Below are 13,105 nucleotides of genomic sequence, written 5' to 3'. Positions count from 1 at the left end.
CAGACACTCAGTAGTTACAAACATACCTGTTGGCTAAAATAGTCTCCACATATAAACTATCAAAATGTACACAATACAACCGAAGTTCACACACAAACTTATGCATATAAACCCGCACATCTACATCCATCCTTCGATTTTTTTTAACCTCTTGTATCCTTTTCAGAGACGTGGCTGCCGAAACCCAACCCGGCCACTTTCAGTCAAAGCCACGGTACACTCTGGGCAGGCTGCAAGTCCGTCGCATTTAAAACCCATTTAAAATTGGAATTAAAAAATTCAGCATATTCAGGGAATTACCCAGCATTTAACCCTCATGCTAAATTATGGGGTCCAGATGACCCCACCGTTATATTAATGTGTGATTTCTCCTATGACAAAGGTCGACACGATTTTATATCTGCCACGGACACCAGTGGAGAAAAAAATACTTAAAAATTAAAGTTCAGTGGGGTCCAGATGACCCCACTTTTAATGCAGACATGCCTAGGAAAGCAGAAGGGTTACAATTAATTGTGTCAGCATCTTCAGTGACAACATTCAGCCAAAAGCATTCACACAAGTATTTTCAAAGGTAATGCAACTATTTTAGTTGCATTTGAGGAGTTTGAAATGTGTTGAGCATTATGCAACAGTCAGGCTACTTTGTAAACAAGATAAGGAGGGATCACTCCGTCCTGGGTTTACAAACACATGTATGGATCAATACATGCTTCCAGTAAAGGTTGAAGTTAAAATAATATAAAATAACAATAGATAACATTGTAAAACCATAACTAATAAGTGGTAAAAGAAAAATACATAAAATACTTTATGCTTTTTAATTTTTCATAACAACTGTGAAAACAGTTTTTAAAATCACCTTTTATGAGTATAAATAAGCTCCATTTGTACATCCTTTTTAATTTGTTTGTTTTTTATTAGCAGGATGGTTGGCTGTGGGATGATACCAGAGCATCAAACATTTTTCTGAAACTCCAGTTGATGTGTCTTTCTACATCAGACTTCACCACTCCGATGGGGGACGGAGATTACCGTATTTTTGGGAGTATAAGTTGCAGGAGCCATAAAAAAAAAAGAACATTTGGGGAGAAAAGTGCAAAAAGACAGGCACAAAATAAATTACTAAAAAAAATATATGGATGTCTGTCAAGGGTTTTATTCCCATTCTGTGTCCTGTGCAGGGTCACAGGAAAATCAGATGGTTCTTGTCGTGATACTATTTTAAGAATTGTTCTCTTAATTTTTAAATACAAAAGTTAGAATTTTTTTTAAATCAAACTAATTATAAGGAAACTGATCAGCAGACAAGAGGAGAAAGCCTTAAATATGTACAAATTTGTTCAAGGAGTAAGGTACAGTTGAAAAAAATAGCACAGAAATTCTCTGAATCTCACCTTTGAATTTGTTTATATGATCTATTAAATGTCCGCTCTCCTCCTGGATCCACTGCTCCATCCCTTTCCGTCCCATCCCAAAGTCCCGCAGCGTCGTCAGAGCAAAGCGTCGCAGCTGGCGCCAGCGTTCCCCATTACTGATAGTGATCCCTGTCAGGATGAGAGCTGACCTCAGAGACCTGCTGGACCGCTGGATGGTAGAACCTCAAGAGTTTGGACTCACCGTATCCTCTAGTAGCTCTGTGGATGAACGGAAGCGGCGCTCTCCCCACAAAGTCGTCTGCTTGGTCCACCAGAGCCTCCTTGACTGCATCATAACCAACCAGAGCCACTGTCCTCTGCCAGCCCGTGTAGATGGTCATCACAGGCCCGTAGGTCTGACTGAGCTGCAAAACAACCATTTCACAACATGTCCTTTCTTCACTGTCAGAGTGCAGAAATCACCCCCACCTCCACAATAGTCCTGAAGGGAGCATGCTTGTCCAGCTGCAGCAGGTTTCCTATGAGGGGCAGCGCGGGGGGGCCCGGGGGCAAGCGGTGCTTCCTGTTGTTCCTGAGGTTCAGCAGCCAGAGCAGAACGGCGGTGAGAGCCACCAAGATCAGGCTGGTGGACAGCTCCATGATCACTCCTGTCTGCTCTGCAGCAGCTTTTATCTGCACAGGAGGGGCAGTGGGTCACAGGGAAACAGGCGTCTAAGGTTGTGCACATTAACCTTGACATAAAGTGGGAGGGGCTGGTCAATCGTTTTACCAAAGCAAGATCAAGCTGGTTTGGATCTTCTTTTCTACTCAGTCCAAGATGAGGACAATGTGTACTAATTAATATTGGCATTTAAAGATAACGCAAAAATATATTTTAGGACTGATTAGTAGGGGTGTAAGAAAATATCAATACAGTGAAATATCACTATACTTTATTTGGCAATACCTGTATCGAGATAAAATACTGCCAAGGAGATATTTAACAAGTTATTTAAATATTTCCTAAATTACCAAAAGCACCATTAAATTGTAAAAGCAGCTTGGTTATGAGATACAGTTGCATATTATCTTTTACTGTGTTTGGATATAACGGGATTTGTATACAATACACACCCCTACTGATTAGTAATTAAATCAAAAAAAATCTATTCAATTCAATTTTATTTATATATCCCAATATCACATTGCAACACTCTACAATATAGCAGAGAATTACAAAAAAACAAAATAGGGTATAAATGTACGTCTTACGGATAAAATATAGAGAGTTATAGTTTGTTTGCTTTGTCTTTATGCAAACCCCCCAAAAAATCCAAAACAACTTCAATATAGGCCTATACATTAGTCCTTATATACACAATCGCTGCGTCCCTTTGGCGTCCTCCTCCTTTGTGATGGAAGCACTCTAAGGAGATCGCGGTTTTCAACGTCCCGTCCACAGGATGCCAATATGGAGCTTACCGGATGTCTGTTGACGAAGAATGGGAAGGTCTCACCAAATAGCAGCTGGAATTCCACCTTTCTTCCATTGAATGGTCCTCTTCTCCAATGTCTCGGTAATCCATATTAAAAGGTTTTCTTCAGCAGTTGACGTTGTGAGTGGCTGGCTCCAGGAATCCCCACTCTAGTCAGGCCTGTTCCACCCTTTCCCAGAGACTCGCTTCCCTTTTGAAATGTTTGTCATCAGTGGTACACCTGTGCGACAGGAAGTCCCCTGGTAGCCATGTTTGTAGTCCAAATGTCCAAATGTAGTAAAAAGTCCACTACCATTCAAACATAAACTCAAGAAAAAAAAACACACATACTAGACCTTTTTAACTTGGGTTAACACATGGAAAGTCATTACTGACATATACATATATTTTTTATCAGTAAAAGACATTCTTATCCTGTTCAAAAAAACAAACATATGTGGCGATGCTCCAACATAAACGATTGCCTCATTGGGCTTCATCCCAGTAATTTTATAGAAGCAGAAGGTCAGTGGTAAAATACAAACAGCTAATTGCTAAACTAAACAGACTAAATAAACCTGGTTATCCCTGTCCACGCCTATTGCAAGTGTGCTCATGGCTCACAAGATTAATACGAGCTTTGCATCCCTGGCCGCAGAAACTACAAAAGTATGGATAGGATTTGAGGTGCGTACTTTGCGTCTTTGTCTCTTCTCTGCCAGGCAGGTTCTCCGGGAACCTTCAAAGGCACAAATGGCCTAATAAGTAGTTGTGCGCCAGGTGCCGTGGTCGGCAGCAAGATAGGACCACTGGTTGAGACTAGTTTTACAAGCTCTTAAGGCCTTCTTAAGGCAGTCCTTGAATCTCTTCCTGGGAGCACCTCTGTCTCGGTGCCCAGTGGAGAGCTCACCATGTAGGACAATCTTTGGTAGGAGGAGATTGTGTAGTCTTGAGACATGCCCTGCCCTGCGAAGCTGTGCTTGAAGCAGAATGGCTTCAACACTGGTTATTCCTGCTTGCTCAAGGACCTTGACATTTGTGGTGAAGTCACTCCAATGAATGCCGGGTATGGTGCGCAGGCAGCGTTGGTGAAAGCGCTCAAGTAGTCGTAAGTGACTACGATAAGTAACCCATGTCTCTGAGCTGTGGAGAAGAGTGGTAAGGACAATAGCTCGATAGACACTGATCTTAGTACTTATTTTAAGACGTTTGTTGTTCCACACCCGCTTTTAATACTAAAAGATCCATATGATCCAGTTTCCTATTATGGACTAAAATCCAACGAGAGCCACAAAGACCCCACCTCAAAGTTAGAACAACACACCTTATTTATGGTTTTTGTGGCCATTAAGACATTTATTAATAAAATATAGCTGTAAAATAATCTGTACAATGGAGGTTTTTTTTGTAAAATTAACATTTTTTTTTCTTTGAAAGTGACTCATACAAGTTCCTTTATAAAATAAAATGCATCTTTTGTTTGATCAGATCCTCCAGCTGCAGCAGATTTACTTGATCTAAACCTGTAATAACATATTTTCTATCGTTGTTCTTTAGTGTTCCTTCATCATTTTTTTCCTTTTACTATTGAGTATAAGCACAATTTTGGTGTAGAACACAAATACTTTTAAAACTAAATGCAATAAGATGATGTCATTCTGATAATAATCCACTCAGACAGCAGATTAAACATTTTACCATCATTTTGCTCAGTTTTGTTAAAAATCTAAGCATAAATAACAAAATGTAAATAATTAAAGTAAATGAACCAATGCTACAAAACCATCGTTTATTCAAATTGTTTTTTTCTTCAAACCCAAAGGGCCACAATGGAGGAGGGAAAGAGCCGCATGTAGCTCCAGAGCCTCAGGTTGCAGACCTCTGATCTAGTCTCATAATCCATTCATGTTCTGTTCTGTACGCAACACAACAGGACCGCTCCGCACCAGCACGCGCTTAGCACACGCGCTTTACATCCCTGTTGACCTGAAGACGTCTTGTTTGCTAAACACTACCTCCAGAATGAAGATTTTATTTGCAAAGCAAAATTTTGGTAGTTAAAAACACATATTTTCTTGGGCTGCACAACAATTGTTACTAGCTGCCCAGAGCAGCACTGACATGATCCAGTTTTCTTTTATTATGAAAATAAGTTGTGAGCTTCCATTAAATGTAAAAAAAAAGAAACAGAAAAAAATTACATTTTAAGAGATGCTAAGTTCATTTTATATTTTCGCTTTTGTTCGTCCAAAAAAAAAAAGACGTAAGTCATATTTATTATTAAAAAAATGATGGTCCTGAATGAAAATCCAAATGTATTTAAGCCTAAAGTGAGACTTTCCTTCCTGGTTTTGATCAGTTGAAAACGAGCCCAAATGGCTCTTTTACTGCTAAAGGTTGCTGACCCTGCGTTAGCCTGATAGAAACTAACTATTGCTGGATTAAATTCAACGAATTCTTCATTGTGCCCATCACAGCCAGCCTTTTACGTCACCTTCCCTCCATCGGAACAAAAGACATAAAGTTGAATTATCAACTTAAAGTTCAAAGACAAAGAATTTTTATAAGATTTTATTTTTGCTTTAAGTAAAACACAAATACGTCAAACGTTCTTAAATGGTTCTGAACATTAGAAAGCAATTTATTATGCAATATAAACAACAACATTGAATCAAACATCAAAAAAGTTGCTTAAAATATTTCCTGTGCCAGACTTTGAGGTTTTGAGATGGACATTCAGATGTTTACTTTTGCTGATTTGGTTTTCTGTTTTATATTAACAAATGAAGCATGACTCATTCACACACAAAAAGGATCTTATTGCACAAATGATTTAGAGGTTTCTATGTGGGTTTGTTTTGCCTGTTCTACAAATGTGGTTATGAAGAATAATAACAAATAATAACCTGTTTTTCCCATGGATATAGCATTCAAATATGTCAAAATAAGTAACTTGTGTCTATCAAATGAAGAAAACTTAGGCAGAATCTGAGTTGCCTCCCTACCCCTACGACTTCTCCCTAACCCTACATTTATACTCCAAGTGGAGAGATATGAAAAAAATAGTGTCATCAAACTCAGACATTACAACCACTTGATGATGTCATCAAATGGTAGTATCTCCGTTAGCGCGGAGCTCTCAGAAAATCATATTAAAGCCGGTTTTATAACTTTAAAAAGTCATGCCAAAACAAAAACTCAATACTTCTTCCGCACAACTCCTCCTTAAAAAACACTTTCAGACACGACTACAGCTATAAATGCCCCTACAATTGGGGCAATAGAGAGGAGCCAGAGGGGTAGGAAGCAATTTGGGTTGGGCCTCAGAGCAGAAAGCTCAACTTGAAGACCTCTTGTTGATTTTGTGAGTAATCAAACTCTTGAAGCTCCTGGTGGACCTCTTCCTTCAGCGTGGAGTGGCGATGAGCTCATACCTGCGAGGCACGTTGGCAAAGCTGCTGTATTCTGGAACCAGGTTGATACTGTCGGGACCGTTGGGGGCAGAAAAGGTGAAGTTCTGCAGGAGAGACACGATGAAGAGGAAGATCTCCATCCGAGCCAGAGACTCTCCAACACAGGCTCGTTTCCCTGCAAGCAGACAGAAGTGTTACTGGAGCAAAGATACGGAGGTTCTGCAGGAATCTTACCTGCAGAAAACGGCACAAACGCAGGGTTCTTCTTGAAGTTTCCATTATGGTCCAGAAAGTGTTGGGGGTTGAAGGACCGAGGAGTTGACCAAAGCTTATCTTCTTTGAGCACAGAGTGCAGCATGGGAAAAATCATTGTGTCCTTAAAAAAAAAAAAAACAAAGAGTTTTAGGGATTTACTGTTTTTATTCTGAGCTGGTGGGAACATGGATCACCTTGGGGATGGTGTAACCTCTGAATGAAATGTCCTTCAGAGAATAGTGAGGGAGGCTGAAGGGGGCGAGGTCCATGAAACGCTGCACCTCGTGGAGGACGGCGTCTGTGAAGGGGAGGGACTTCCTGTCCTCCATGGAGGGACATCGTTCTCTCCCGATCACAGTGTCGATCTCCTCCTGCATTTTCTCTGCAGAACAAAGAGATGTTCTTCTGTTCTGCTGCGTTGACCTGATGGAGTTCTGCAGGAGAACCTACCCTGTATTTTGGGGTGTTTGATCAGAACACTCAGAGCGTATCTGATGGTGGAGCTGGTGGTTTCTGTTCCTGCCAGGAACAGATTCAGAACTGTAGCAACCAGGTTCTCATAGTGGAACTCAGATGTGGGGTTGTTCTTCTCCTGGAAAAAAAAACAAAAACAATCAAATTGAGAAAAACTACTTTTTAACCCTCGACACCTGAAATTATTTCCAGTTGTTTCAATTAAACAAAGTTGGATACGGTTTTAACCAGGAGTGGGAACTAGTCATCGATTTGCAAGTCACAAGTAAGTCTAAAGTTTTTGTCCTCAAGACTTGAGCCAAGGGAAGGGAAGAATTCAGATTGGGCCTAACAAGTCCCGAGACGAGTCAAAAGTCAAGACCACTCAAAAGTCTCAAGTCACCTCCAAGTCTTACTGTTGAATGTTTCAAGTTCTTCAGCAACATTTACACAGACCATGTATGCTTTTAGGAGCTGTGTTAAATTCTGTGCTGTCAAACAATTAAAAAAATGATCAGATTAATCACACTTTTGGGTTGGGATTGACTCCACCCTTACATTGAGGTGTTAGCCCTTCTGTGACCAAGGTGGACGAGACTTCATGTCTGTCATTGGACACCAGTAAAGATTGACAATCATAGAAAAAAAAGTTCAGCACACTGTCTCGTGGGGTCCAGATGACCCCACTTTTACTGTGAACAAGCCAAGGAGAGCGGAAGTGTTGGTCATGATTATTCACAATGTTTTAAGGGAAATGTTATACTGTAATATGCAGCTTTTGTACAAAAACATGCCAGAGAGAAAAAGTTTCCCTTTATTTTTATTGTCTGTAAAAAACAAGCAGTAAGAGGTAAATTTATTTCTGAAATGATTTATTTAACCTATGTGACGATCAGCATTTATATCGCTTTCGCCACTGCTGATGACACGTTGTTGACAACTGGCCACATTTCCAATCAAATAGTCCGCCTTTTGGGAAAAGCTATCTAAACCTAAGTAATAACAAGAACAAAGTGCTAAAATTGATTCAATATTCATTTATCTTGTAAGTGACCATGTTATAAGTGGGAGAGTACCCCACAAAAGGGTGCATTACCAGAAATTAACGCACGCTGTGGAAGTCTGAACCGGAAGACGGTTGCTTCACTGAGTGATATCAATTGGCATTACTGAATATTAAAGTGTTACATTTTTTTATCAAACGTATGCATTAACGCATTAATGTTGACAGCCCTAATTTAATTACCAAAATATTAGGTAAATTTAAGTTTCGTCTTTCTCCACCTGCGTTCAGAATTCTAACTCGCTCTTTTCCCATTTTTTACAAGTATAGAATTTCTCAGTGGAGATTTTGATTGATTTTTGGTTGGTTGACTGATTAATTAATTCCTTTGCCATTTGCATTATTTACAAAAAGCCATACAATAAGATTTTCTGGAATTTTTTTCTCATTTTGTCTCTTATAGTTAAAGTATATCTATGATGAAAATTACAGGTCTCTCATCTTTTTAAGTGAGAGAACTTCCACAATTAATGACGGACTAAGTGCTTTTTTTTGCCCCGTTGTGTTTATAAACCTTTTGAAATATTAACTTGGAACTATATAGAATTGGTATTGTAGTAAATTTTCCATAAACCTCTGAGGTTCACGAAGATGCAGCATGTCTTGATTAAAACCCTTCAGTTACTCTCAATGAAAGTGCTGTTCCTGTTTTGTTACTTTAGAAAGCTCTGTCCCTAAACCACCATAGTATGTTTTGCTACTGCTTAGAACAGCTAAACTTGTGCATGCAGTAAAACTTGTAATGACCAAACAAGTTTTTTAAAGAAAGAAAAAATACAACTAAATGTCTTCTTTCCAGAGGATAATTAGAAAAAAAAATTATTTAGATAACGCAGTTTGTAGTGCCTCAGGGTTCAGCTTTGAGACCTGTGCTCTTCACCCTTTCCAAGCTTTCTTTGGGTAATATCATACAGTTAATTTTATACTTTCGCAGATGACACTCTGTTTTACTTTGCTGTCACTAAACAGCAGTGGTTCATTGGGCTCTCTGGTGGTGCTTAAAGATGATTGGGATCCCATGTAATCTCTTGGATTAAAGTTTCTGACCTGATCCCTGCGGAGGAGGAAGCAGTCGATGAAGTCCCTCGGGGAACTTGGGTCCAGCGTGTCTTCATGCTCCTGGATCTTCTTTTTGGCAAACTTTCTAATGTCCTCAATGTAGCCGAAGACGGTGTGCTGACGGCCTGGAAGACGCTCCATGAGCCACGGGAAGATGTTGTACAACTGTGAGGGGGGAAAACACCAGAATGAGCTCTAATAGAATTTGTGAAAAACTCAGAAATCCTATAAGGAGAAATCCCTCCACCCACCGCTCCCATGGGGCTACTGTTGAAGCGTGGAATCTCAGAAATGATCTGGAGAAGATCCAAGAACTGCTTGTCGTCATAGTTGAAGCGTTCTCCATAAACCAAGCAGCAGATCACGTTGGACACGGTGCAGCTCAGTAGGAATGTGGGGTCAAAGGGTTTCCCTGCAGAAATCAAGAAAAACATAATTGTGCTACTAAGAGGAACAGAACAGATACAATCTGCTGCATTTCTAACTGATGGATCTTTTTGTGCTCCACAAACTGCACAATTTTCACAACGTTATGAGCATGTAACAGACAACATCTCAGTTCAACCCTGAAGCGATTGATTCTCATCTACAAACGTTCTATCACAGTCCTTTTTGTTTTATTAAACTGATGCATCATCAACTATTAGTGATCCAAATTATATGAAGCCATTTTAAAGTTAGCAGATTGTTTATTTCAAATAACTGTGGGCTTTTTTAACAATAGGAAGAAAATGTCTTGCCCAAAGACTGCCAAAACTGAGATTTAAAAACGAATCCACCAACTGGCACATACACTCACCGGCCACTTTATTAGGCACACCTCACTAGTATTGGGTTGGACCCTCTTTTGCCTTCAGAACTGCCTTCATCCTTGGTGGCATAGATTCAAAAAGTTACTGGAAATATTTCTCGGAGAGTTTGGTCCATACTGACATGACAGCATCACACAGTTGCTGCAGATTTGTCGGCTGAACATCCATGATGCTGATCTACCGTTCCTCTGCATCCTAAAGGTTCTATTGGGTTCTGGTAACTATGGAGGTCATTAGAGTCCAGAGAACTCATTATCATGTTCAAAAAACCAGTCTGAGATGATTCTGACACGGAGCCTTATTCTGCTGAAAGTAGAAGATGGTACACTGTGGTCATAAAAGGTCAGGAACAACACTCAGGTAGGCTGTGGTGTTGGAACCAAGCTCTGTTGGTACTAATAAGTAAACCAAGACAATACCCCCCACACCATGACACCGCCAGTCTGAACTATTGATACAAGACAGGATGGATCCATGCCTTCATGTTGTTGATGCCAGATCTGACCCTACCATCTGAATAGAGACTCATCAGACCAGAGAATGTTTTTCCATCTTCTATTGTCCAGTTTTAGTGAGTCTGTGTGAATTGTAGCCTCAGTTTCCTGTTCTTATCTGACAGGAGTGATACCCGGTGTGTTCTTCTGCGGCTGTAGTCCATCTATCTCACAGTTGGTCATGTTGTGCGTTCAGAGATGTTCTTCTGCTGACCTCGGTTGTAACCCTTCAAGTTATTGTTGTCTCTCTATCAGCTGGAAGCAGTCTGGTCATTCTCCTCTGACCTCTGCCATCAACAAGACATTTGCATCCATAGAATGTTTCTTCTTTTTTCTGACTCAGGTTTTTTAGGGAGGGTCTAAGGGCAGGGATAACCAGTTTTATTTAGTCTGTTTAGTTTTTAGCAATTGTTCATATTTTATGACTAATTTTCTGCATCTGTAAAATTACCTGCATGAAGCCCAAAGAGGCAAATTTCCTTTGTGATTTTGGCTATATAAATAAAATAGAATTGAATAGAACTGCTGCTCACTGGATATTTTTTATGACCATTCTCTGTAAACCCTCAAGATAATTGTGGGTAAAGATTCTAGTAGATCAGCAGTTTCTGGAAGACTCAGACCAGCCTGTTTGGCACCAACAATCATGTCACATCCAAAGTCACTTCAATCACTTTTCCTACTCTTTCTGATGCTTTGAACTGCAGCACATCATCTGGACCATGTCTACATGAAAAAATGCATTGAGATGCTGCCATGTGATTGGCTCATTGGACATTTGTGTTAACCAGCAGTTTGACAGGGGTGACTGATGTGTGTAACTACACTCAACCCACTAACATAATTTGAGCTGCAGTCCACTTTTAAAATTAAGTCATTTAAAACAACAAATATTTCCAAAATTCTGCAACATTTGGTAAATCAATGTATGATGCAAATTAAGGTCTTTCAGCTCCACAGTCCAAGTTTTATGTCATGTTAATGAGTTTCAAAAAGTCTACAGTAAAGGCTGTAAAAGTGTGTTCAGTATAGAGTTTACATGACTGGAAGGAGAGGAAATCCTGGAGTGGATCAACAAGAAACTCTCACCTCACCTTTGAATGAGTGAACCTGCGCCGTCAGGTGTCTACTCTCCTCCTGGATCCACTGGTCCATCCCCTTCCGTCCCATCCCAAAGTCCCGCAGCGTCGTCAGAGCGAAGCGCCGCAGCTGGCGCCAGCGTTCCCCGTTGCTGATGCCGACCCCTATAAGCAGGAGAGATGAGCTCAGAGACCTGCTGGTCCACAGGACGCTCAAAGATCAGAGTCTGGACATGCAGAGCTCCTCACCGTATCCTCTGGTAGCTCTGACGAGAAATGGAAGCGGCGCTCTCCCCACAAAGTCGTCTGCTTGGTCCACCAGAGCCTCCTTGACTGCATCATAACCAACCAGAGCCACTGTCCTCTGCCAGCCCATGTAGATGGTCATCACAGGCCCGTAGGTCTGACTGAGCTGCAAAACAATCATTTCACAACATCTCCTTTCTTCACCGTCACAGTGCAGAAATCACCCCCACCTCCACAATAGTCCTGAAGGGAGCATTCTTGTCCAGCTGCAGCAGGTTTCCTATGAGGGGCAGCGCGGGGGGGCCCGGGGGCAAGCGGTGCTTCCTGTTGTTCCTGAGGTTCAGCAGCCAGACCAGAACGGCGGTGAGAGCCACCAAGATCAGGCTGGTGGACAGCTCCATGATCACTCCTGTCTGCTCTGCAGCAGCTGCAGCTTTTATCTGCACAGGAGGGGCAGTGGGTCACAGGTAAACAGGCGTCTGGACTCCTGCACCTTCACCTGGATAAGGGGGCGTGAAAGCTGCTCTGGTATGTCACCTAGTTTTACTGCGTTACATAATCTGTCAGTTTAGAAGCTGTGGGCCCACATTCCTGAAAAAGTTTCCAAGACTCAGATTTTCTCTCTAACTGAAGAAAAGCTGACGTAAATCCACAAAAAACTTCTATTTTCCTGCAAAAGAAGTTTACTTTTGATACTTTCCTTGATCCGAAACCAAAAAAGGATCAATTCCATTTCCTTCTTCCTGTTCTCCTTCATTTGTTGCCCCTCCGGCCTTAACTGATGGCTTTGTTTTGAAACTAAAATAGATCATGGAGAGAGTCGATCAGAGAGATCTGATCAAGTCTCTCCTCTCTCTGGGTGTCGAGGAGGAAAAAGAGCTCCTGACTTTCAAAAAAGGATGAGTGTTTTAAAAACTCATATTTAGACTTTTTTTCTCCTAATTGTCATGTATGTTTACAAAAGTAGAACAAATTTAAACTTTTTCTAGATTAATCTAAGTTTAAAGATAGGATAGGAAAACGCGGATGGCCAGCATTCTAGCAGCATTTAAATGCACCATGTATGCACAAATCTGTAGTCTCACAACCCCTCATGTACCTGTAGCTTTGAGCTGTTCCTACATGTGGGTTTATCTGTGTGTTTCAGGCAATTTGTGTGTACTATTCAAAGATTTGTATTCATGGACCAACCTGCTGCTACCTCCTCCAACCACCAGAGGGAACACTCACCTGAGTTTTGACCTCACCACCTGCCTTCATCTTCATCAACTGTTTTCCATCATCTCCTCGCTGCCTCAGTATATAGTCTGACTTCACACTGTGACTCACTGCGAAGTCTTGTATTGACCTGCAGACATTCTGAGCGTTTACTCCTACACCTGTCTCTCTGTGTCCTGC

The 13,105-nt window shown here is 40.9% G+C and overlaps 2 protein-coding genes and 1 pseudogene across 3 annotated transcripts in view; all 3 read right to left on the bottom strand.

Annotated features, from left to right (window-relative positions):
• LOC112149743 overlaps nucleotides 1–2,043 on the bottom strand; it is a 5,538-nt pseudogene extending 3,495 nt beyond the window's left edge.
• LOC112149741 (cytochrome P450 2A13) overlaps nucleotides 1–3,003 on the bottom strand; it is a 32,201-nt gene extending 29,198 nt beyond the window's left edge. The window contains exon 1 of the mRNA XM_036214687.1: nucleotides 2,876–3,003. Coding sequence (XP_036070580.1) covers nucleotides 2,876–2,944 — 69 coding nt within the window. The 5' untranslated portion in view covers nucleotides 2,945–3,003. The remainder of the gene's footprint in view (nucleotides 1–2,875) is intronic.
• Nucleotides 1–12,205, bottom strand: part of LOC112149746 (cytochrome P450 2G1) — a 58,489-nt gene extending 46,284 nt beyond the window's left edge. The window contains exons 1-9 of one of the 2 annotated variants that reach the window (XM_024277657.2): nucleotides 11,938–12,205; nucleotides 11,711–11,873; nucleotides 11,477–11,626; nucleotides 9,328–9,488; nucleotides 9,065–9,241; nucleotides 6,952–7,093; nucleotides 6,696–6,883; nucleotides 6,481–6,622; nucleotides 5,451–6,421 (exon numbers count right to left, since the gene is read on the bottom strand). In XM_024277657.2, the coding sequence (XP_024133425.1) occupies nucleotides 6,240–6,421; nucleotides 6,481–6,622; nucleotides 6,696–6,883; nucleotides 6,952–7,093; nucleotides 9,065–9,241; nucleotides 9,328–9,488; nucleotides 11,477–11,626; nucleotides 11,711–11,873; nucleotides 11,938–12,108 (1,476 nt within the window). In that variant the 5' untranslated portion in view covers nucleotides 12,109–12,205 and the 3' untranslated portion in view covers nucleotides 5,451–6,239. Of the gene's footprint in view, nucleotides 1–5,450; nucleotides 6,422–6,480; nucleotides 6,623–6,695; nucleotides 6,884–6,951; nucleotides 7,094–9,064; nucleotides 9,242–9,327; nucleotides 9,489–11,476; nucleotides 11,627–11,710; nucleotides 11,874–11,937 lie in introns of those variants that run through there. The other variant, XM_036214686.1, reaches the window with a different exon arrangement.
• Nucleotides 12,206–13,105: the final 900 nt, after the last annotated feature.

The sequence above is a fragment of the Oryzias melastigma genome, linkage group LG13 (genome assembly GCF_002922805.2).
Source record: "Oryzias melastigma strain HK-1 linkage group LG13, ASM292280v2, whole genome shotgun sequence".
In the NCBI taxonomy this organism is placed as follows: Eukaryota; Metazoa; Chordata; class Actinopteri; order Beloniformes; family Adrianichthyidae; genus Oryzias; species Oryzias melastigma.
Note: the sequence above shows the minus strand (reverse complement) of the source record. Positions and strands in the feature narration are given on the sequence as shown.